This window comes from Oncorhynchus clarkii, chromosome 2 (genome assembly GCF_045791955.1).
Source record: "Oncorhynchus clarkii lewisi isolate Uvic-CL-2024 chromosome 2, UVic_Ocla_1.0, whole genome shotgun sequence".
In the NCBI taxonomy this organism is placed as follows: Eukaryota; Metazoa; Chordata; class Actinopteri; order Salmoniformes; family Salmonidae; genus Oncorhynchus; species Oncorhynchus clarkii.
The window spans coordinates 10,542,800-10,568,645 of record NC_092148.1 but is presented as its reverse complement, the minus strand read 5'-3'; the positions used below and the strand labels follow the sequence as shown (position 1 = coordinate 10,568,645).

The following is a 25,846-nucleotide window of genomic DNA, read 5'->3' as shown; positions in this document are numbered from 1 at the left end:
CTCTTCATCACCTGATATCTACCAGGGTGTTTATCAATTAAATAATCGATGGACAAACACAATCTGATGTCAAGTGCCCCCCCCCCCACACACACACTTTTCATTCTAGGGCACTAGAAACTAGGTAATTGAGATTAGAGTTGGAGACACCAAAGGAGAGAAGACATCAATGTTTTGCATTAATAAATCATTTCATTTAAAATAATGTTACAATTCATTACAATAAGTTAAATTACTAAATGACTTCAGCTTTCATCAATTCAACCCTGTGTGGTTCTCTTCAGATTGTTTTATTTTCTCATTTGCTTGATTTGTCAGACAGGTGAAGATACTGTAGGATAAGAGAAGTTGCTTAATATCTTACTTAAATAAAGAGTTGACGACGAGGGACAGAGGAGTGTTTGAGAGAGAGATATCGCAGATTACAGGGCGAGATAGCAGAGACATGATTGACAAGTGAAGCAGCCTATGGGAGTGAGACATGATGATCCATTGCGTAAACAGCCTAAGCCTGTTGGAGATTCAGGTCCCAAATCAAATCACTCACAGATACAGGAAAACCCATTGGTGTAGCGATGCCTGGAGAAGTGAGTACACCATCATTTTGCCAGAAAAATCTTTCATAGAAAAACAACAAATGCATGTTAAGCCCACATCAATGCTTATACCGCACAAGGAGACCATTTTTTAGGTCTGGGAAAAATATAAAATAATACTAGTTGCCCTTTAAAATAATTAAGCTACTAGCCAAATACCATGTGGCTCGCAGTGTCTGTACTCTACAATGTAGGCCTACAGTAGAGTCCATGTGATTGCAGAGTTTTCAAAATAAATGCCCTCCAGATTGATACAAATCATAATTATATCATATAGGCCTAATTTGTAGTCAACATTTAAAGATGCACTATACAGAAATAGCTCCGCCATTTCCTGGTTGCTAAAATTCTAAGTTCGCCTAATTTCAGGTTTGTGACAAAACAATAGGTAATTGTATAGTCTTTGTACAATCTCAACCTCTGCAATACATGTTCCATAACCAAAAAGATTGTATTTTCAGCCGTCTGAAACTGGTGTACAAAACAAAATAAAAGATGCAAAAACTAAACTTAATGGGAAGCATAGAAATAGTGCACATAGAATAGATCTACCACTTATTAGACTTGCTTTCAATGATGACAGTGACATTTCTATGTGAACTTGTTTGGTTGCACAAAGTTACATATTGCAGCTTTAATTTGGAAGTTTTCCTTGGGAAAGCATTTGGAAATGTTCATTCAAAACAGCACATAATGACTGAATTGAGCACTGCAAAGATTCAACCAAGACTTTGGACCAAACTGTTTCAATACCTGGTTTGCTTACCCATTGTTTCTTGATTTGATTCATTTAACCTTTATTTAACTAGGCAAGTCCTACCTACCCTACCAGCTGTGAGCTGCTCCATGGGACAACCAGCTGCTGCTCTTACTGCCATGATATTCAGCTGAAACTTGGCTGTGTGCAGCGCACGTGAATATATTACACGTGCTTTACGATTGTGTAGGCTACTTTCTCTATTGTACCACATACTTGATACCATTTATACCACCACTACACTACTTTGATACGGATCAGTGGGAATTAAGAAGTGACTATACCCAATGTCCACTGAACGCAAAGTGGGTTTCGTGAATATTTATTTTACTGAACCTTTATTGAAACCTCTGTGGGGTTTAGAGCGTATACCTCCGTGTAGCTCCTACTACACCACTGTTTAAACCTCTGTGGGGTTTAGAGCGCATACCTCCGTGTAGCTCCTACTACACCACTGTTTAAACCTCTGTGGGGTTTAGAGCGTATACCTCCGTGTAGCTCCTACTACACCACTGTTTAAACCTCTGTGGGGTTTAGGGCGTATACCTCCGTGTAGCTCCTACTACACCACTGGGAAACCCTGCTGTAGGTTAACACTGCATTTAAAGATGTGTGTGGTGTTGCATCAGCATCCAATGATAACATCCACCAGATATTGAATCAGGTGTGTTACTGCTTGGCTGGGGCAAAAGCCTGCACCCACACCGGCCCTCTGTTAGAATACTGGCCAGCCCTGTTCTATAGGAACTGATCTAGTGTTTCTCAGTGGGAGGGAGACCCCTGCAGGTCGTTCTGAGCACTGCAGCTTCTTCAGATACACAAGGACCAATATATCAATTGAACCAAAGACTCACCTAAACCAACACCATAGACATATCCTACAGACTGACAACCACAGTGTGTTTCTAAAGCATCACACCTTTTCTCAAGAACAGAAAGACACAAAACATGTAAATCGAGATGCACTTCTGAGTTCAGTGTTATGACCCCACGGTTAGGCATCAGCAGAACAGAAAGCTTAGGCTAGCATAGAATGAATACAGATTGAGCTTAACATGGTCAACATCTTACAGGGTTCTTTTTGTGCTATTCTGTCCAATGTCTGAAATGTCCACATTAAAAATGATATTTATAAGTCTTTAGGAGGTACACAAAACACACAGGTGACGTAAACATGTTCCTTGTTCAGGTATCTGTCAAGATGGCAGAATACTTTCCTGGGATCCAATTCCTACATGATGAGCATTCTGTGTGTGTGTGTTTTAATGAGAAGGTTTGTGTATTCAAAAATGGCTTCAGGGCAATTTCAGCATCTGTAAACCGAAACAGAACCAGCAGCTGAAACACACATGCTACCCTTGGTTCTGCTCGGCCCAATAGTCACAAATAAAGGAAATGTATGGTTTCTCTCTCTCTGTAATAGTCTCTTCAGTAGATCTCTTTTGAAATGGAGATAGTGGCTACAAACAAGAGATAATATCTATATGTCAATCGGTCTGTGTGGTTCATATGAGTCCAGTCTCTTGTATCATGCGGCCGTTTCCCTCCGTCTGTCTGTCTAGACTCATTCTGGGAGTTCAGTTCAGAGAGAAGGGTTGTTTCTACCTCCAGGGTTCCAACCTAGACTCTCACAGCTGTCCATAATCAGTCGACACACACACACACACACACACACACACACACTTCCTGTTTTAGAACTTTTCAGATGCGTCTCCTCAGTCCATCACCACTAGACGTTTCCTCTTTGAGAACAGGTTCTGTTCCATCACCACCAGCCGTTTCCTCCTTTAGAACAGGTTCTGTTCCATCACCACCAGCCGTTTCCTCTTTTAGAACAGGTTCTGTTCCATCACCACCAGCCGTTTCCTCTTTTAGAACAGGTTCTGTTCCAACACCACCAGCCGTTTCCTCTTTTAGAACAGGTTCTGTTCCATCACCACCAGCCGTTTCCTCTTTTAGAACAGGTTCTGTTCCATCACCACCAGCCGTTTCCTCTTTTAGAACAGGTTCTGTTCCATCACCACCAGCCGTTTCCTCTTTTAGAACAGGTTCTGTTCCATCACCACCAGCCGTTTCCTCTTTTAGAACAGGTTCTGTTCCATCACCACCAGCCGTTTCCTCTTTTAGAACAGGTTCTGTTCCATCACCACCAGCCGTTTCCTCTTTTAGAACAGGTTCTGTTCCATCACCACCAGCCGTTTCCTCTTTTAGAACAGGTTCTGTTCCATCACCACCAGCCGTTTCCTCTTTTAGAACAGGTTCTGTTCCAGCATCTGTATCCCTCTGTTGTTCTCTTCTACCACTGCACTCTGTTCCAGTCCAGAGCACTCCAAAGTGGCCACAAAACACCCAATGGCCTTGCACGTTGTCAAATCCCTTGTCCAATATCGTCCCAGAGAACCATCTCGTTCATCCAAGCCCACCAAAAGCCGTCAGCCTCCTTAGCCAATAGTCACAGGTCTCCATGGAGTTTTGACCAAAGAGGTGATGCGATGTATGAAGGCATGTATCTAAATCTTTAGAGTTACTTATTCACCTGTACAAACCTGCTATATGTTTCTACTGTAGCTTCCTGTTGGCTTGTGTTTATATCGTGTGCTTGGGGTGTATTCAAGGGTTCATGGTGAGTAACAGCTTAAGTTGTAGTGTGCGTCATTGTTTCTCCTTCAGTCAGTCCAGAAGTTGTTCATTTGTAGTTTGATGGTGTGTGGTGGTGGTTGATCTGTAGTTGCTGTTATTGGCATGTAGAAGTTGTAGTTTGTTGGTTTGTAGTTGGTGTAGTAGTAGTTGTGTGAGGACAGGTAGTGGTGGTAGTTCCGGGCCAAGCAAGACCAGAGGGACGGATGGAGGAGAGCATGTTTAGGAGGTGATGATCTCTCCTCCTAGGTGCCTCCATCCCTTCTGTGTCTCAACAGCTGGAAGATATTCTGAAACAGACACACGGCTCAGGAAACAACAACATGCGCAGGCTTGCAAAAATGCACATGGACACTCGCACACACACACACACGCACACACGCACACACACACACACACGCACACACACGCCCAGGCCCAGGCCCAGGCCGCTACTGCTGTACCAGAGACAGAGGCAGGCAAAGCCTTACCTTGCTACACATACCTTCTTTACTGCAGTTCTTATTGTCCTTATCCACAGCCTCCTCTTCCACCTGGAGACACACAATATTCCACAACATTCTCATCAAACAATATCATTGGACAACATTCCAAAGATATTAGCCAGTGAAATGTGCAACATAAGACTGCTGGTTAGCCAGTAGACAGTACATGGCAGCATAAGACTGCTGGTTAGCCAGTAGACAGTACATGGCACCATAAGACTGCTGGTTGACCAGTATACAGTACATGGCAGCATAAGACTGCTGGTTAGCCAGTACATGGCAGCAAAAGACTGCTGGTTAGCTAGTAGACAGTACATGGCAGTATAAGACTGCTGGTTAGCCAGTACATGGCAGCATAAGACTGCTGGTTAGCCAGTACATGGCAGCAAAAGACTGCTGGTTAGCCAGTAGACAGTACATGGCAGCATAAGACTGCTGGTTAGCCAGTACATGGCAGTATAAGACTGCTGGTCAGCCAGTAGACAGTGCATGGCAGCATAAGACTGCTGGTTAGCCAGTAGACAGTACATGGCAGCAAAAGACTGCTGGTTTGCCAGTAGACAGTACATGGCAGTATAAGACTGCTGGTTAGCCAGTAGACAGTTCATGGCAGTATAAGACTGCTGGTTAGCCAGTAGACAGTACATGGCAGCATAAGACTGCTGGTTAGCCAGTAGACAGTTCATGGCAGCATAAGACTGCTGGTTAGCCAGTAGACAGTACATGGCAGCATAAGACTGCTGCTTTGCCAGTAGACAGTACATGGCAGTATAAGACTGCTAGTCAGCCAGTAGACAGTACATGGCAGTATAAGACTGCTGGTTAGCCAGTAGACAGTACATGGCAGTATAAGACTGCTGGTCAGCCAGTAGACAGTACATGGCAGTATAAGACTGCTGGTTAGCCAGTAGACAGTACAAAGCAGTATACAACCCTCTTCTCACCTCTTTCCTCCACTTGAGTTCACAGAAGACTCTCTCAACGCACTCATGCAGGTAGTTGAACTGGACACAGGACAACAAAGGGTTAACTCTCTGCACATTGATACATCATGTTCAGACATTCGTTGGGACTCTCAAAAGGTGTGTACTGTGAGTGTGTGTGAGACTCACGTAGGGAGTAAAGATCTTGACCCAGCGAGGTTTCTTCTCTGCCCTGGCGTACTGGAAGCAGAAGGCCATGCCCTCCTCATCAGTGTCCCAGTGCTGCATCTCCACCCACTCAAACACGATCACCTGGTTCTGTTACAGAGAGACAGGGTCAACACACACACACACACACACACACACACACACACACACACACACACACACACACACACACACACCTCTAACGTTCCCTCCTCTGTGCAGGCGTGCAGTTTAAAGTGGTGTATGCTGATGGCTGTGACGACGTGGCCTTTGCGTCGGGAGTCACAGGAGCAGTGTGGGAAGATGATCTCATTGTAGCCTTCACAGCCCCGTAACATACTGAGATACTGGGGGAAAGAGAGAACATTTAGGGGGTCAGACAACTGCTTCTAGAAACCATCCTATGTTCCATGTCTATTTGGTCATATATGCCATGTACAGTGCCTTGCGAAAGTATTCGGCCCCCTTGAACTTTGCGACCTTTTGCCACATTTCAGGCTTCAAACATTAAGATATAAAACTGTATTTTTTTGTGAAGAATCAACAACAAGTGGGACACAATCATGAAGTGGAACGACATTTATTGGATATTTCAAACTTTTTTAACAAATCAAAAACTGAAAAATTGGGCGTGCAAAATTATTCAGCCCCTTTACTTTCAGTGCAGCAAACTCTCTCCAGAAGTTCAGTGAGGATCTCTGAATGATCCAATGTTGACCTAAATGACTAATGATGATAAATACAATCCACCTGTGTGTAATCAAGTCTCCGTATAAATGCACCTGCACTGTGATAGTCTCAGAGGTCCGTTAAAAGCGCAGAGAGCATCATGAAGAACAAGGAACACACCAGGCAGGTCCGAGATACTGTTGTGAAGAAGTTTAAAGCCGGATTTGGATACAAAAAGATTTCCCAAGCTTTAAACATCCCAAGGAGCACTGTGCAAGCGATAATATTGAAATGGAAGGAGTATCAGACCACTGCAAATCTACCAAGACCTGGCCGTCCCTCTAAACTTTCAGCTCATACAAGGATAAGACTGATCAGAGATGCAGCCAAGAGGCCCATGATCACTCTGGATGAACTGCAGAGATCTACAGCTGAGGTGGGAGACTCTGTCCATAGGACAACAATCAGTCGTATATTGCACAAATCTGGCCTTTATGGAAGAGTGGCAAGAAGAAAGCCATTTCTTAAAGATATCCATAAAAAGTGTTGTTTAAAGTTTGCCACAAGCCACCTGGGAGACACACCAAACATGTGGAAGAAGGTGCTCTGGTCAGATGAAACCAAAATGGAACTTTTTGGCAACAATGCAAGACGTTATGTTTGGCGTAAAAGCAACACAGCTCATCACCCTGAACACACCATCCCCACTGTCAAACATGGTGGTGGCAGCATCATGGTTTGGGCCTGCTTTTCTTCAGCAGGGACAGGGAAGATGGTTAAAATTGATGGGAAGATGGATGGAGCCAAATACAGGACCATTCTGGAAGAAAACCTGATGGAGTCTGCAAAAGACTTGAGACTGGGACGGAGATTTGTCTTCCAACAAGACAATGATCCAAAACATAAAGCAAAATCTACAATGGAATGGTTCAAAAATAAACATATCCAGGTGTTAGAATGGTCAAGTCAAAGTCCAGACCTGAATCCAATCGAGAATCTGTGGAAAGAACTGAAAACTGCTGTTCACAAATGCTCTCCATCCAACCTCACTGAGCTCGAGCTGTTTTGCAAGGAGGAATGGGAAAAAATGTCAGTCTCTCGATGTGCAAAACTGATAGAGACATACCCCAAGCGACTTACAGCTGTAATCGCAGCAAAAGGTGGCGCTACAAAGTATTAACTTAATAAGGGGCTGAATAATTTTGCACGCCCAATTTTTCAGTTTTCTATTTGTTAAAAAAGTTTGAAATATCCAATAAATGTTGTTCCACTTCATGATTGTGTCCCACTTGTTGTTGATTCTTCACAAAAAAATACAGTTTTATATCTTTATGTTTGAAGCCTGAAATGTGGCAAAAGGTCGCAAAGTTCAAGGGGGCCAAATACTTTTGCAAGGCACTGTATATACCAAGTCTTACGCTACATGACCTAGTTTATTCCCATCTATTACAGCCCTACACTTAACCAGAATGGAAGACCAGTCATGTACTCCCTGACGAAGGCCATGCAGTCGAAACGTGTCAGAGTTTTAAATCTGTTTCCATTGAACATGCCATACAAAAAAAGGCATTTTAATTCATTATCTGAAGAGGGCCTTGGTCCTCCTTTCTTTTTGACAGTCATGTACTGTATTTGCTCATTAGTTGTGACAGTAATGTCTGTTGTAGCATGGCCATCTAGTGACTAGAAGAGAGGCAGAGAGAGACACTTACCATGGCCATCTAGTGACTAGAAGAGAGGCAGAGAGAGACACTAACCATGGCCATCTAGTGACTAGAAGAGAGGCAGAGCGAGATACTTACCATGGCCATCTAGTGACTAGAAGAGAGGGAGAGAGAGACACTTACCATGGTCATCTAGTGACTGGAAGAGAGGCAGAGAGAGACACTTACCATGGTCATCTAGTGACTAGAAGAGAGGCAGAGAGAGACACTAACCATGGTCATCTAGTGACTAGAAGAGAGGCAGAGCGAGACACTAACCATGGCCATCTAGTGACTAGAAGAGAGGCAGAGCGAGATACTTACCATGGCCATCTAGTGACTAGAAGAGAGGGAGAGAGAGACACTTACCATGGTCATCTAGTGACTGGAAGAGAGGCAGAGAGAGACACTTACCATGGTCATCTAGTGACTAGAAGAGAGGCAGAGAGAGACACTAACCATGGTCATCTAGTGACTAGAAGAGAGGCAGAGCGAGACACTAACCATGGCCATCTAGTGACTAGAAGAGAGGCAGAGCGAGACACTTACCATGGTCATCTAGTGACTAGAAGAAAGGGAGAGAGACACTAACCATGGCCATCTAGTGACTAGAAGAGAGGCAGAGAGAGACACTAACCATGGCCATCTAGTGACTAGAAGAGAGGGAGAGAGAAACTAACCATGGCCATCTAGTGACTAGAAGAGAGACAGAGAGAGCCACTTTCCATGGTCATCTAGTGACTAGCAGAGAGGTAAAGAGAGACACTTACCATGGCCATCTAGTGACTAGAAGAGAGGCAGAGAGAGACACTTACCATGGTCACCTAGTGACTAGAAGAAAGGGAGAGAGACACTAACCATGGCCATCTAGTGACTAGAAGAGAGAGACACTAACCATGGCCATCTAGTGACTAGAAGAGAGGGAGAGAGAGACACTAACCATTGCCATCTAGTGACTAGAAGAGAGAGAGACACTAACCATGGCCATCTAGTGACTAGCAGAGGGAGAGAGAGACACTAACCATGGTCATCTAGTGACTAGAAGAGAGGGATAGAGAGACACTAACCATGGCCATCTAGTGACTAGAAGAGAGAGACACTAACCATGGCCATCTAGTGACTAGAAGAGAGGGAGAGAGAGACACTAACCATTGCCATCTAGTGACTAGAAGAGAGAGAGACACTAACCATGGCCATCTAGTGACTAGAAGAGAGGGAGAGAGAGACACTAACCATGGCCATCTTCTTCTGTTCTGCTAATTTCTGTAGCTGGTAGGACTTCTCCTCTGCCTTGATAAATCCCCTTTTCACATCATCCACCGCCTGAGAGAGGTGGGGTGAGAGAGAGAGTTATGATGGACAAACCAACTGAACTCTACCTTACACACACACACAATGCACATTCCCCTGACACACACAAAATTCACACTCCCCTGACACACACACACACACAATGCACATTCCCCTGACACACACACAATGCACATTCCCCTGACACACACACAATGCACATTCCCCTGACACACACACACACACAATGCACACTCCCCTGACACACACACACACAATGCACACTCCCCTGACACACACACACACACACAATGCACACTCCCCTGACACACACACACAATGCACACTCCCCTGACACACACACACAATGCACACTCCCCTGACACACACACACACACACACACAATGCACACTCCCCTGACACACACACACACACAATGCACACTCCCCTGACACACACACACACACAATGCACACTCCCCTGACACACACACACAATGCACACACACCTGGTGGAAGCAGTAGCTGACGGCCAGTTGGTTGTCATTGAGCAGGATCTCCTCCTCGGTGGTGAAGAGCCACTTACGCAGGGTGAGGCAGGTCCCAGGGACAGCAGACGTGTAGTTCTGAACATACAGCTTGTGGGGGAACTCATTAGGAGCCAGTTTACGCACTGACGGAGAGAGACAGAGACAGAGAGAGCGACAGGGTTAGGTCGGTGGGAGAGAGACAGGGTTAGGTCGGTGGGAGAGAGACAGAGAGCGACAGGGTTAGGTCGGTGGGAGAGAGACAGGGTTAGGTCGGTGGGAGAGAGACAGAGAGCGACAGGGTTAGGTCGGTGGGAGAGAGACAGAGAGCGACAGGGTTAGGTCGGTGGGAGAGAGAGAGAGCGACAGGGTTAGGTCGGTGGGAGAGAGAGAGAGCGACAGGGTTAGGTCGGTGGGAGAGAGAGAGAGCGACAGGGTTAGGTCGGTGGGAGAGAGAGAGAGCGACAGGGTTAGGTCGGTGGGTGAGAGAGAGAGCGACAGGGTTAGGTCGGTGGGTGAGAGAGAGAGCGACAGGGTTTGGTCGGTGGGAGAGAGAGAGAGCGACAGGGTTAGGTCGGTGGGAGAGAGAGAGAGCGACAGGGTTTGGTCGGTGGGAGAGAGAGAGAGCGACAGGGTTAGATCGGTGGGAGAGAGAGAGCGACAGGGTTAGGTCGGTGGGAGAGAGAGAGAGCGACAGGGTTAGGTCGGTGGGAGAGAGAGAGAGCGACAGGGTTTGGTCGGTGGGAGAGAGAGAGAGCGACAGGGTTAGGTCGGTGGGAGAGAGAGAGAGCGACAGGGTTTGGTCGGTGGGAGAGAGAGAGAGCGACAGGGTTAGGTCGGTGGGAGAGAGAGAGAGCGACAGGGTTAGGTCGGTGGGAGAGAGAGAGCGACAGGGTTAGATCGGTGGGAGAGAGAGAGCGACAGGGTTAGGTCGGTGGGAGAGAGAGAGAGAGAGAGATCGACAGGGTTAGGTCGGTGAGAGAGAGACAGAGAGAGCGACAGGGTTAGGTCGGTGGAGGAGAGAGCGACAGGGTTAGGTCGGTGGGAGAGAGAGCGACAGGGTTAGGTCGGTGGGAGAGAGAGTGACAGGGTTAGGTCGGTGGGAGAGAGACAGAGAGCGACAGGGTTAGGTCGGTGGGAGAGAGAGAGAGAGAGAGCGACAGGGTTAGGTCGGTGGGAGAGAGAGAGAGAGCGACAGGGTTAGGTCGGTGGGAGAGAGAGAGAGAGCGACAGGGTTAGGTCGGTGGGGGAGAGAGAGAGAGCGACAGGGTTAGATCAATGGGAGAGAGAGAGCGACAGGGTTAGGTCGGTGGGAGAGAGAGAGAGCGACAGGGTTAGGTCGGTGGGAGAGAGAGAGAGCGACAGGGTTTGGTCGGTGGGAGAGAGAGAGAGCGACAGGGTTAGGTCGGTGGGAGAGAGAGAGAGCGACAGGGTTTGGTCGGTGGGAGAGAGAGAGAGCGACAGGGTTAGGTCGGTGGGAGAGAGAGAGAGCGACAGGGTTAGGTCGGTGGGAGAGAGAGAGAGCGACAGGGTTAGATCGGTGGGAGAGAGAGAGCGACAGGGTTAGGTCGGTGGGAGAGAGAGAGAGAGATCGACAGGGTTAGGTCGGTGAGAGAGAGACAGAGAGAGCGACAGGGTTAGGTCGGTGGAGGAGAGAGCGACAGGGTTAGGTCGGTGGGAGAGAGAGTGACAGGGTTAGGTCGGTGGGAGAGAGACAGAGAGCGACAGGGTTAGGTCGGTGGGAGAGAGAGAGAGAGAGAGCGACAGGGTTAGGTCGGTGGGAGAGAGAGAGAGAGCGACAGGGTTAGGTCGGTGGGAGAGAGAGAGAGAGCGACAGGGTTAGGTCGGTGGGGGAGAGAGAGAGAGCGACAGGGTTAGGTCGGTGGGAGAGAGAGCAACAGGGTTAGGTCGGTGGGAGAGAGAGAGAGCGACAGGGTTAGGTCGGTGGGAGAGAGAGAGAGCGACAGGGTTAGGTCGGTGCGAGAGAGACAGAGAGCGACAGGGTTAGGTCGGTGGGAGAGAGAGAGCGACAGGGTTAGGTCGGTGGGAGCGAGACAGAGAGCGACAGGGTTAGGTCGGTGGGAGAGAGACAGAGAGCGACAGGGTTAGGTCGGTGGGAGAGAGAGAGAGCGACAGGGTTAGGTCGGTGGGAGCGAGACAGAGAGCGACAGGGTTAGGTCGGTGGGAGCGAGAGCGACAGGGTTAGGTCGGTGGGAGAGAGAGCGACAGGGTTAGGTCGGTGGGAGAGAGAGCGACAGGGTTAGGTCGGTGGGAGAGAGAGCGACAGGGTTAGGTCGGTGGGAGAGAGACAGAGAGCGACAGGGTTAGGTCGGTGGGAGAGAGAGAGCGAGAGCGACAGGGTTAGGTCGGTGGGAGAGAGAGAGAGAGCGACAGGGTTAGGTCGGTGGGAGAGAGAGAGAGAGCGACAGGGTTAGGTCGGTGGGGGAGAGAGAGAGAGCGACAGGGTTAGGTCGGTGGGAGAGAGAGCAACAGGGTTAGGTCGGTGGGAGAGAGACAGAGAGCGACAGGGTTAGGTCGGTGGGAGAGAGAGAGCGACAGGGTTAGGTCGGTGCGAGAGAGAGAGAGCGACAGGGTTAGGTCGGTGCGAGAGAGACAGAGAGCGACAGGGTTAGGTCGGTGGGAGAGAGAGAGAGAGCGACAGGGTTAGGTCGGTGGGAGCGAGACAGAGAGCGACAGGGTTAGGTCGGTGGGAGAGAGACAGAGAGCGACAGGGTTAGGTCGGTGGGAGAGAGAGAGAGCGACAGGGTTAGGTCGGTGGGAGCGAGACAGAGAGCGACAGGGTTAGGTCGGTGGGAGAGAGAGCGACAGGGTTAGGTCGGTGGGAGAGAGAGCGACAGGGTTAGGTCGGTGGGAGAGAGAGCGACAGGGTTAGGTCAGTGGGGGAGAGACAGAGAGCGACAGGGTTAGGTCGGTGGGAGAGAGACAGAGAGAGCGACAGGGTTAGGTTGGTGGGAGAGAGAGAGAGCGACAGGGTTAGGTCGGTGGGAGAGAGAGAGAGCGACAGGGTTAGGTCGGTGGGAGAAAGAGAGAGCGACAGGGTTAGGTCGGTGGGAGAGAGAGAGAGAGAGCGACAGGGTTTGGTCGGTGGGAGAGAGAGAGAGCGACAGGGTTTGGTCGGTGGGAGAGAGAGAGAGCGACAGGGTTTGGTCGGTGGGAGCGAGACAGAGAGCGACAGGGTTAGGTCGGTGGGAGAGAGACAGAGAGCGACAGGGTTAGGTCGGTGGGAGCGAGACAGAGAGCGACAGGGTTAGGTCGGTGGGAGCGAGACAGAGAGCGACAGGGTTAGGTCGGTGGGAGAGAGAGCGACAGGGTTAGGTCGGTGGGAGAGAGAGCGACAGGGTTAGGTCGGTGGGAGAGAGAGCGACAGGGTTAGGTCAGTGGGGGAGAGACAGAGAGCGACAGGGTTAGGTCGGTGGGAGAGAGACAGAGAGAGCGACAGGGTTAGGTCGGTGGGAGAGAGACAGAGAGAGCGACAGGGTTAGGTCGGTGGGAGAAAGAGAGAGCGACAGGGTTAGGTCGGTGGGAGAAAGAGAGAGCGACAGGGTTAGGTCGGTGGGAGAGAGAGAGAGAGAGAGCGACAGGGGTTGGTCGGGGGGAGAGAGAGAGAGCGACAGGGTTTGGTCGGTGGGAGAGAGAGAGAGCGACAGGGTTTGGTCGGTGGGAGAGAGAGAGAGCGACAGGGTTTGGTCGGTGGGAGAGAGAGAGAGCGACAGGGTTAGGTCGGTGGGAGAGAGAGAGAGAGCGACAGGGTTAGGTCGGTGGGAGAGAGAGAGAGAGCGACAGGGTTAGGTCGGTGGGAGAGAGAGAGAGCGACAGGGTTAGGCTGGTGGGAGAGAGAGAGAGCGACAGGGTTAGGTCCGTGGGAGAGAGAGAGAGCGACAGGGTTAGGTCGGTGGGAGAGAGAGAGAGCGACAGGGTTAGGTCGGTGGGAGAGAGACAGAGAGCGACAGGGTTAGGTCGGTGGGAGAGAGAGAGAGCGACAGGGTTAGGTCGGTGGGAGCGAGACAGAGAGCGATAGGGTTAGGTCGGTGGGAGCGAGACAGAGAGCGACAGGGTTAGGTCGGTGGGAGAGAGAGAGAGAGCGATAGGGTTAGGTCGGTGGGAGAGAGACAGAGAGCGACAGGGTTAGGTCGGTGGGAGAGAGAGCGACAGGGTTAGGTCGGTGGGTGTTTTCCTGTTGTGGCTAGATGGTATACAGCTACGGTAGGAAAGTTCCATGTTTGAGTTGAGTCAAGGAAAAATGTAGCATTTTACCTAACCCATACCCTTTTCCTAACCTTAACCTAATTCTCCTAACTTGCTGCGTAAGTTCTCCTAACCCACTACGTTAATTCTCCTAACCCACTACGTTAATTCTCCTAACCCACTACGTTAATTCTCCTAACCCGGCTATGAAAAGCCAATTCGTAGCTGTATACCATCTAATCAAAACCGTGTTTCGCTACAAATAGAAATGCTTTGCTCATATCCCAACCAACCAGACACCACAACATCATGAAGAAGTGATTCAATCAACAAAGCTCCTGGGTAGGAATGTTAGCCTCTATGATTAAAGACACACACACACACACACACACACACACACACACACACACACACACACACACACACACACACACACACACACACACACACACACACACACACACACACACACACACACACACACACACAGTGAGGCCAAAGTCTCAGGTGATTAAGGTTAATGCTAGAGTTAGCACATGGAAAAAGACTAGTACTATGAAATAAAAGATCTCACCCTCACACTTACCAAAGGAGTGGTTGATGACCTCAAACAGAGCAAAGTAGCTGGCTGTTATGCTGTCCATTCCTACTGTCATGACCACAGCCTGTGGGAGAGTGAGAAAGGCCTGTGCATTAACAAAGAGGCCTGTGCATTAACAAAGAGGCCTGTGCATTAACAAGGAGGCCTGTGCATTAACAAGGAGGCCTGTGCATTAACAAGGAGGCCTGTGCATTAACAAGGAGGCCTGTGCATTAACAAGGAGGCCTGTGCGTTAACAAGGAGGCCTGTGCATTAACAAGGAGGCCTGTGCATTAACAAGGAGTGCTGTGTACATTTATGGTCCAGCCTAGAATTGTTTAATGTGGGTCCAAGTGGTAACCAAGGTGTGAGGGTGTGGCCTGATGTTCCAGGGCACTAGGTGTGGCCTGATGTTCCAGGGAACTAGGTGTGGCCTGATGTTCCAGGGATATGGTGTGGCCTGATGCTCCTGGGGACTAGGTGTGGCCTGATGTTCCTGGGGACTAGGTGTGGCCTGATGTTCCTGGGGACTAGGTGTGAAGGTGTGGCATGATGTTCCTAGGGACTAGGTGTGAGGGTGTGGCCTGATGTTCCTGGGGACTAGGTGTGGCCTGATGTTCCTGGGGACTAGGTGTGGCCTGATGTTCCTGGGGACTAGGTGTGAGGGTTTGGCCTGATGGTCCTGGGGACTAGGTGTGAGGGTGTGGCCTGATGGTCCTGGGGACTAGGTGTGAGGGTGTGGCCTGCTGGTCCTGGGGACTAGGTGTGAGGGTGTGGCCTGATGGTCCTGGGGACTAGGTGTGAGGGCTGTATGTGTAACTAGAGGTTAGGGGTGTGTTACCTGGTAGACCTGGTCAGTTGTACAGTTCTTTCGGACTCGGACTGTGGCGGTGGTTTTATCAGGCATGGCTATCCTCAACTCCACATCTGATACGCCGTTATAGTTCTACGGAGAATGGGGGGTGGCAAGAGATGACTTACAGGACCACTCATAGGCCAGACATGCGCGCACACACACACACACACACACACACACACACACACACACACACACACACACACACACAGTGTAGACAGAGATGGAAAAGCAGAAGAGAGGAAACCAAAAAGAAGGAAAAAGGACAGAGATGTCAGCCCCATCTCACACACCACACATCCCAGAGGATAGGATGAGAGGAGAGAGAACAGCAGAACAAGAGAGAGTCTAAAACAAGAATACATCTTAGAGAGGAATAAGCAAACACACTCAGAATGACACGCTTACCTCATCAGACTCGTCAGACAGAAACTCCTGCATGACATCACTCTCCCCAATCACCCTCACTGAACACACTGTGAAGAGAGAAGGGAGAATGGGCAGCAGGATGGTGAAAAGGAGGGGAGAGAGAAAGTAGAAACACTGAGAAAGGCAGATCCCACTGTAGACACTCCCACGAGTTCCTCTATGAGTAGGCTGTAATCCTGACCATCTCTATCTCCTCTAAGACACTCCCATGAGCCTCTCTTAGTAGCCTGTAATCCTGACCATCTCTACCTCCTCTAAGACACTCCCATGAGTTCCTCTATGAGTAGCCTGTAATCCTGACCATCTCTACCTCCTCTCTAAGACACTCCCATGAGTTCCTCTATGAGTAGCCTGTTATCCTGACCATCTCTCCCTCCTCTCTAAGACAGTCCCATGAGCCTCTCTTAGTAGCCTGTTATCCTGACCATCTCTACCTCCTCTCTAAGACACTCCCATGAGCCTCTCTTAGTAGCCTGTTATCCTGACCATCTCTACCTCCTCTCTAAGACACTCCCATGAGCCTCTCTTAGTAGCCTGTAATCCTGACCATCTCTACCTCCTCTCTAAGACACTCCCATGAGCCTCTCTTAGTAGCCTGTAATCCTGACCATCTCTACCTCCTCTAAGACACTCCCATGAGCCTCTCTTAGTAGCCTGTTATCCTGACCATCTCTACCTCCTCTAAGACACTCCCATGAGTTCCTCTATGAGTAGCCTGTAATCCTGACCATCTCTACCTCCTCTCTAAGACACTCCCATGAGTTCCTCTATGAGTAGCCTGTAATCCTGACCATCTCTACCTCCTCTCTAAGACACTCCCATGAGTTCCTCTATGAGTAGCCTGTTATCCTGACCATCTCTCCCTCCTCTCTAAGACAGTCCCATGAGCCTCTCTTAGTAGCCTGTTATCCTGACCATCTCTACCTCCTCTCTAAGACACTCCCATGAGCCTCTCTTAGTAGCCTGTAATCCTGACCATCTCTACCTCCTCTCTAAGACACTCCCATGAGCCTCTCTTAGTAGCCTGTAATCCTGACCATCTCTACCTCCTCTAAGACACTCCCATGAGCCTCTCTTAGTAGCCTGTTATCCTGACCATCTCTACCTCCTCTAAGACACTCCCATGAGTTCCTCTATGAGTAGCCTGTAATCCTGACCATCTCTACCTCCTCTCTAAGACACTCCCATGAGTTCCTCTATGAGTAGCCTGTTATCCTGACCATCTCTCCCTCCTCTCTAAGACAGTCCCATGAGCCTCTCTTAGTAGCCTGTTATCCTGACCATCTCTACCTCCTCTCTAAGACACTCCCATGAGCCTCTCTTAGTAGCCTGTTATCCTGACCATCTCTACCTCCTCTCTAAGACACTCCCATGAGCCTCTCTTAGTAGCCTGTAATCCTGACCATCTCTACCTACTCTCTAAGACACTCCCATGAGTTCCTCTGAGTAGCCTGTAATCCTGACCATCTCTACCTCCTCTCTAAAACACTCCCATGAGTTCCTCTGAGTAGCCTGTAATCCTGACCATCTCTACCTCCTCTCTAAGACACTCCCATGAGCCTCTCTTAGTAGCCTGTAATCCTGACCATCTCTACCTCCTCTCTAAAACACTCCCATGAGTTCCTCTATGAGTAGCCTGTTATCTTCCTCTCCAATCCTTTCCTTTTCACATGTCTTCTTCTTCCTCCATTCATGTATTGCATCAACTTCCACCTTCTTCCAGTTATCCCTCCATCTCTCATTCCACCCTTTCTATCACCTTTCCAAATGGTTTTTGCCTCATATTTCTCTGGTCTAATCTTTCTTTCTCCCCCCCTCTCACCTTTCTCCAGGTATTCCTCCAGTCCCCTGCGTCTAGCGTCTAGTTGTTGTTCAGACAGGGAAAAAGGCCATTTGCCAGGTATTTTGGGGAAGGTGTAGTTGGCAAACTCTCTCTTCAGGTTCTGGTTGAGGATAGCAAACTCCCTGTACCTCTTAGAGCACAGCTGTCTGCCTGCCATGTACACATTATACATCTGCAAACAGAGACACACAGTTCAAATATACTTTAGGTATTTTATTTCATTTAACTAGGCAAGTCAGTTAAGATCAAATTCTTATTTAAAATGACGGCCTAGGAACAATGGGTTAACTGCCTTGTTCAGGGGCAGAACAACAGATTTTTACCTTGTCAGCTTGGGGAGTTGATTTAACAACCTTTTGGTTACTGGCCCAACGCTCTAACCACTAGGCTACCTGCGGCAATACCTACATGTTATGTACATCTTTCCTCAGGCATTTTATCTCTCCCTCCCTCTCTCCCCTGGTTGCGTTCAGTGTATTTGCATGTTGGGACAGATGTGGACAGGTTATTCGCACCACTCCTTCCCTCTCTCCACCCACCCCTTCCTTTCTTTCTCCTTCCGTCCATCTACTCACCACAAACCTCTCCTGGTTGAGTTCAGCGTGTTTGTATGTGGGGACAGAGATGGGGACGGCCTGTTTGTCGCTGTAGTCGTAGCAGGACTGGGCTGAGCCGTCGTCTCCAGGGTCCAGACAGTCAGCCTCCTGGGGAGGTACAGACAGCACGGCCAGCATCAGCTCCCTCTCCCCTGCACGGATCAGATCCACCACCTGCTTATGGGTCGCCCCCTCCACGTTCACACTATTACTGAGAGGAGAGATATGCAGATGAAGGAGGTAGAGATTGAATATTCATTCATAATTGGGCTAGGGTATACTGAGTCATCATTGCAAATGAGCAGCAGCACTCATACATAATTAGAAACTAGCATTGGTTCTTTCTGCCTAAAATGAATTGTGTTGTTGACGTTTCTTGCTGCCTAGTCAGTGTCTGTCTTGGTGTGAGTGGACTCTTGTATAACAGTGATCATCCTATATTAAGTGCCAGTCTGTGTGTGTCTGGGAGTGAATGGACGAGCCCTCTTGTATAACAGTGATCATCCTATATTAAGTGCCAGTCTGTGTGTGTCTGGGAGTGAATGGACAAACCCTCTTGTATAACAGTGATCATCCTATATTAAGTGCCAGTCTGTGTGTGTCTGGGAGTGAATGGACAAACCCTCTTGTATAACAGTGATCATCCTATATTAAGTGCCAGTCTGTGTGTGTCTGGGAGTGAATGGACGAGCCCTCTTGTATAACAGTGATCATCCTATATTAAGGGTCAGTCAGTAGACGTCATGATAAGGCTGTCAGCAAGTCTAATGTTCACCTCAGCTGGAACTCTGATGTCTCCCATGGCAACGGGGTCACGTTTGGGTCGCGTCACTCAGATGACTGTGTGTCAGAGCATGAGCTAGTAAGATGGACTTGTGACCTCTGCAGGGACTCTGTGTGTGTGTTAGAGGTCGACCGATTATGATTTTTCAACGCCGATACCGATACCGATTATTGGAGGACCAAAAAAGTCGATAACGATTAAAATCGGCCGATTTTTACATTTTTTTAATTTGTAATAATGACAATTACAACAATACTGAATTAACACTTATTTTAACTTAATATAAAACATCAATAAAATCAATTTAGCCTCAAATAAATAATGAAACATGTTCAATTTGGTTTAAATAATGCAAAAACAAAGTGTTGGAGAAGAAAGTAAAAGTGCAATATGTGCCATGTAAAAAAGCTAACGTTTAAGTTCCTTGCTCAGAACATGAGAACATATGAAAGCTGGTGGTTCCTTTTAACATGAGTCTTCAATATTCCAAGGTAAGAGGTTTTAGGTTGTAGTTAATATAGTATTTACAGAACTATTTCTCTCTATACAATTTGTATTTCATATACCTTTGACTCTTGGATGTTCTTATAGGCACTATAGTATTGCCAATGTAACAGTATAGCTTCCGTCCACCTCCTTGCCCCTACCTGGGCTCGAGCCAGGAACACATCGACAACAGCCACCCTCGAAGCATCGTTACCCATCGCTCCACAAAAGTCACGGCCCTTGCAGCGCAAGGAGAATAACTACTCCAAATCTAAAAGCAAGTGACGTTTGAAACAGTATTAGCGCACACCCAGCTAACTAGCTAGCCATTTCACATGGGTTACACCAGCCATTAGGCTGATAGGCTTGAAGTCATGAACAGCGCTGTGCTTGCGAAGAGCTGGTTGCAAAAACGCACAAAAGTGCTGTTTGAATGAATGATTACGGGCCTGCTGCTGCTCAGTCAGACTGCTCTATCAAATCAGACTTAATTATAACATAATAACACACAGAAATACAAGCCTTTGGTCATTAATATGATCGAATCTGGAAACTATAATTTCGAAAACAAAACGTTTATTATTTCAGTGAAATACGGAACCATTCGGTATTTTATCTAACGGGTGGCATCCCTAAGTCTAAATATTCTTGTTACATTGCACAACCTTAAATGCATGTCATAATTACATAAAATTCTGGCAAATTAGTTCGCAATGAGCCAGGCAGCCCAAACTGTTGCATCTACCCTGACTCTGCGTGCAATGAACGCAAGCGAAATGACACAATTTCACCTGGTTAATATTGCCTGCTAACCTGGATCAGTACCAAGTGATTATGATTGATTGTTTTTTATAAGATAAGTTTAATGCTAGCTAGCAATTTACCTTGGCTTCTACTGCATTCGCGTAACAGGCAGGCTACTCGTGGAGTGCAATGGTTAGAGCGTTGGACCAGTTAACTGTACGGTTGCAAGATTGAAACCCCCGAGCTGACAAGATGAAAATATGTCGTTCTGCCCCTGAACAGGCAGTTAACCCACAGTTCCTAAGCCGTCATTGAAAATAAGAATGTGTTCTTAACTGACTTGCCTAGTTAAATAAAAGGTATACTTTTTTTTTAACAAAAATTAAATACAAATAATAATGGGAAATCTGTCCAAAAATACAGATTTCTGATTGTTATGAAAACTTGAAATCGGCCCTAATTAATCGGCCATTCTGATTAATTTGTCGACCTCTAGTGTGCGAGTGAGTGAGTGAGTGAGTGAGTGAGTGAGTGAGTGAGAGGGCCACTCAGATAGCAGCGTGTCAGGGCATGAGACTGTGTGTGTGTGTAAGCAGCAGGAGTGCTGACGTCTGCACTGCAGCAGCCTATAGTAAATATTACAGTTACCAACTATAGTTAGGCTCACAGTTCACACAGTAGAACCTATTGATACAGAAGAACCCAATCCTACCTTCAGGATACACATGATGTCAACGTGATATTTCTGTAGAAGTTCACAGGAAAATAAATGATAAAGTAGCCCTTTGCCTAGTAAACCCAGGCTAACTATCATGTTGTTACATCAGTGACAGAGGAACAGAAAGCAGGCCAAAGATTACAGCATCAACACACAACACTGCCAGACAGACCACCTGCAGTGGAGATGCTCCACAAGCACTGCAGTTAACACTGAGGAAGACACTGGGGTCATAAAACAAACAGACAATGACAGAGATACACACACTCCAATGTTTCATCAAGGAAACTGACAATGTGCGCACAGCCGGCACAACTCCTAATCAGTGTGTGTGGGTAGAGAACACAGTAGGTCCATTCTGTAATCTGTAGGCCTGTGTGTGTTATGCGTCCCAACATGTTGATCACTACATGTATCTCTTACAGGTGTCAAAAAACCCAGACTAATTTCCTTTAATCACTAGTCTCTCGGCTGGCTAATGTTTAACTGAAAGCAGCTGAGGTAGTCATACACACACAGACATACAGAGACAGACTGGACCGAGACAAACACACACACACAGACATACAGAGACAGACTGGACCGAGACAAACACACACACACAGACATACAAAGACAGACTGGACCGAGACAAACACACACACACAGAAAGACAAAGACAGACTGGACCGAGACAAACACACACACACACAGAGACAGACTGGACCGAGACAAACACACACACACACACAGAGACAGACTGGACCGAGACAAACACACAGAGACAGACTGGACCGAGACAAACACACAGAGACAGACTGGACCGAGACAAACACACAGAGACAGACTGGACCGAGACAAACACACAGAGACAGACTGGACCGAGACAAACACACAGAGACAGACTGGACCGAGACAAACACACAGAGACAGACTGGACCGAGACAAACACACAGAGACAGACTGGACCGAGACAAACACACAGACTCTGGGACTGTGTGTGTGTGTGTGTTCTCTGGGACTGTGTGTGTGTGTGTGTGTTCTCTGGGACTGTGTGTGTGTGTGTGTGTTCTCTGGGACTGTGTGTGTTCTCTCTGGGACTGTGTGTGTGTTCTCTCTGGGACTGTGTGTGTGCGTGTGTTCTCTCTGGGACTGTGTGTGTGTTCTCTCTGGGACTGTGTGTGTGTGTTCTCTCTGGGACTGTGTGTGTGTGTTCTCTCTGGGACTGTGTGTGTGTGTGTTCTCTCTGGGACTGTGTGTGTGTGTGTTCTCTCTGGGACTGTGTGTGTGTGTGTGTTCTCTCTGGGACTGTGTGTGTGTGTTCTCTCTGGGACTGTGTGTGTGTGTGTTCTCTCTGGGACTGTGTGTGTGTGTGTTCTCTCTGGGACTGTGTGTGTGTGTGTTCTCTCTGGGACTGTGTGTGTGTGTGTTCTCTCTGGGACTGTGTGTGTTCTCTGTTACTGAGGAGTGTGGATTTTGGAGAGCAGTGGAGATGCTCCACAAGCACTGCAGCTAACACTGAGGGACTGTGTGTGTGTGTGTGTTCTCTCTGGGACTGTGTGTGTGTTCTCTGGGACTGTGTTGCTGAGGAGTGTGGATTTTGGAGAGCTGTGGAGATGCTCCACAAGCACTGCAGCTAACACTGAGGGACTGTGTGTGTGTGTGTGTTCTCTCTGGGACTGTGTGTGTTCTCTGTTACTGAGGAGTGTGGATTTTGGAGAGCAGTGGAGATGCTCCACAAGCACTGCAGCTAACACTGAGGGACTGTGTGTGTGTGTGTGTGTTCTCTCTGGGACTGTGTGTGTGTTTGTGTTCTCTCTGGGACTGTGTGTGTGTGTTCTCTGGGACTGTGTTGCTGAGGAGTGTGGATTTTGGAGAGCTGTGGAGATGCTCCACAAGCACTGCAGCTAACACTGAGGGACTGCTGTGTGTGAGCATATGGAGCACATGGGCAGGTGTCTCTCACTGGCATAGATAATTGTGTTGCTCAAGACACACACACACACACAATGGGCGTGCAACCACCCGTGCACGCACACCAATATTGGAGTCAACAAACTGCCAAGCTACTGCACGGCACCCAATCATAAAGCAGCAAACGGTGAGCCAACGAATCAAAACAGAATTACTGAGAGCACATCCAATCAGATGAGCCCTATGTATCCCGTATCCAGCAACCCCCCTCGCTCACACACACACAGGTACTGATGCGGAGCTGTATGCTGCCTGCTCCTTGCCATGGCAACAGAACCTAACATCACCAAGCTAGCTACCCCTGTGCATACTAAACCTGTCGCAAAGACCAGACAGACACACTGCACTCTCTATGCATTGCAGCATCCGCATCCAGGACATTTGGCATACTATGGCTATTGTTGATCTATTACAATTAGGAAATGTTAAGTCCCAATTTAATTGAGACTAGATAGAAAGCATTTGGGCACACTATTAAAATACCTATTTTCATCATCAAGGCAAGTAGGTAAAAATAGTAGCCGACTATTAATGTGCACGCATTGAATGGCCATTTTTCCATCATCTGGTTCTGTTGTTAATAAGAATGACAGATGCTGTTTTTCTGGTAACGTGATGTGTAGGGAAGGAAGGAACCTGTGTGTGTGCTGGTGTTAATATATAGCTTGTATCCAAGTTCAGAGAGTCCGTGTGACTGGAATTCGTAATGATCACATGCTCTCACACAGACCGTCTTTTCATTGGGATGAACCGGCTCTTCTGCCCTGTACACTCCCGATAAGACTGGCACAAGCACAGACTGATGCATGAGTTAGCAAGGCTTTGTTAACCTAGTCTCCAGGTCAAGTGAAACATATCATTTAACGTTGCTAGCTATGATCGTTTATGGCGTTGCACTGAGCCGAGGACAACAGCTTGTGAATTATGGAGTTAACGTTAGCTAGCGAGCTTAAATTTGGGACAGCAGAACACGTTTGTTTCACGAACCAACTGCAGTGCAGAGGAGCTGACATGGCAATTACCGTCCTTTTTAGCGTTGCTGTGGTCTGTTTGTTTTGCCCTGCCTTGACCAAATATCTACCATTGAGCTAGCTTACGCATGTAGTTAGCAGCTACAAGATAGCAAGCTAACTCTTACTTACACTTCCAGAATCCGGTCCCCTTTCGAGATACCGGCTCTGTCCGCTGCACCTCCCGGTAAAACAGCACTAACATGCTGTAGCGGGGCATACAATTCCCCGTTGATGCTCCGTAGTTGTCCTCCTTCGCTAACCTGTCCCCGGACATTGAAGCCATATCCCGAGTCAGACTTGACTATCCGCACCAGTCGCGGGCCTGACGTAACGGTAGTCACCGTTTGGCAACTGCCGGTGCCCTGCGTTGGGCTGACACCGGAGCAGTTACGAGAGGGTGGCTGAACTAACGGAGGTGCCACCGAATTAATTCCCTCTCCCTCGATGTCTGCCATTTTCCGTCAGCCTGTTTCCCCCTTATCCACTTTGAGTCTCCCACACTTCAAGGTAGCTCTCCTAGTTATCTAGCTAGCTTCCTAGAAACGATGGAGAGAGGAGGAGCGACCAAGTCACGAAAACCGATTTGACTCGAGAGACTGCCCTCCCTGGAACCCGCCCATCGTCTGGTTAGAGTGTGTCTCGACTGCGCACCCGCAACATCAAGATACTGGGCTCGTTTGAGTGGATTCATTTTCTCAAGTCGATGGTCACTATGGGATCAATATCATGCCAAAATGTATTGTGAACTCACAGCATGCATTTTGTATTCGTGTATCATGATCTGTACAAATAAGTACCAATCCACAAATGTAAATCTCTTTCCACAAATGTAAATTGCTATCCACAAATACAATCACTATCCACAAAAAAACACGTTTTGATTTGTATTTGTAAATCGATATATTGCATTAGAATTTGTTTTATACCTGCAGGTAATTTCCAAGGGTCTTAAGTAAAATGACCGCCATAAAGACTACAAGTTTTCACGCGTAGAAAAAAAGTTATCATGCGTAGAAAGCGATTTGTAGTCGTAGAAAAAAAAAGTGTACCCATAATAAGCGAATTCTATAAATCGCTGGCAGCCTCTCATTCGGCGATGTTGATGCCTGCCTTTCAATGCTGCAGAAATTACACTATGGTAAACGTAATATGTTAACCATATATGTAGCATGTCCAATGTAAATAATCAAAACCCCACCCCTAGATTACTCTATATATGCAACACTATTGCGGTGTACACCCGTTCATCACCCAAATGGTTGAATTAGCTGGCCAGTGTGATAGCACCACTAAATGTGAAGGATATGTATGGGATCAATATCATGCCAAAAGTATTGTGAACTCACAGCATGCATTTTGTATTCGTGTATCACGATCTGTACTAATAAGTACCAATCCACAAATGTAAATCACCAATCCACAAATGTAAAACATTTTTTTTATTTCACCTTTATTTAACCAGGTAGGCCAGTTGAGAACAAGTTCTCATTTACAACTGCGACCTGGCCAAGATAAAGCAAAGCAGTGCGACAAAAACAACACAGAGTTACACATGGGATAAACAAATGTACAGTCAATAACACAATAGAAAAATCTGTATACAGTGTGTGCAAATGCAGTAAGGAGGTAAGGCAATAAATAGGCCAATATGTCACGGGATTCCTCTGTTGAAGGAGAGGCGGACCAAAACGCAGCGTGGTTATTGTGATACATCTTTAATGAAGATGATAAATGAACAACACAGCTCTGGTGCTGGACGTGGCCCCCACTTCACCATAGTCTTAGTCCGCCACATTGTCCGCTTCCGTGGCCTCCTAATCACGGCGACCCTTCTAAATGACCCC

At 47.7% G+C, this 25,846-nt stretch overlaps 2 protein-coding genes across 3 annotated transcripts in view; one reads left to right on the top strand and one right to left on the bottom strand.

The window, feature by feature from the left end:
• LOC139421213 (uncharacterized) overlaps nt 1-25,846 on the top strand; it is a 1,124,809-nt gene that overhangs the window by 1,007,084 nt on the left and 91,879 nt on the right. The window lies entirely within an intron of this gene.
• On the bottom strand, nt 173-24,554 carry LOC139420969 (sorting nexin-27-like). 2 transcript variants are annotated; one of them, XM_071171423.1, is made up of 13 exons: nt 24,132-24,554; nt 18,284-18,515; nt 17,688-17,880; nt 15,845-15,912; nt 15,422-15,526; nt 14,587-14,665; nt 9,777-9,940; nt 9,211-9,300; nt 5,803-5,952; nt 5,588-5,716; nt 5,420-5,479; nt 4,461-4,523; nt 173-4,280 (listed from the first exon to the last, which is right to left on the bottom strand). In XM_071171423.1, exons 1-13 carry the CDS (start codon nt 24,455-24,457, stop codon nt 4,236-4,238), a joined length of 1,704 nt encoding a protein of 567 aa, XP_071027524.1. In that variant the 5' UTR covers nt 24,458-24,554; the 3' UTR covers nt 173-4,235. The 2 variants fall into 2 exon arrangements, with proteins under 2 accessions (XP_071027524.1, XP_071027516.1); XM_071171415.1 differs by having other exon boundaries at nt 4,475-4,523.

What these genes read in the sequence shown, in the direction of transcription:
- LOC139420969 (XM_071171415.1), bottom strand. Translation starts at nt 24,457, where the DNA reads ATGGCAGACATCGAGGGAGAGGGAATTAATTCGGTGGCACCTCCGTTA. An exon ending in GGGGACCGGATTCTGGAAGT is followed by an intron (nt 18,516 to 24,131) that starts GTAAGTAAGAGT and finishes CTCTCCTCTCAG; the next exon opens with TAATAGTGTGAACGTGGAGG. An exon ending in TCAAGATCTTTACTCCCTAC is followed by an intron (nt 5,480 to 5,587) that starts GTGAGTCTCACA and finishes TCCTGTGTCCAG; the next exon opens with TTCAACTACCTGCATGAGTG.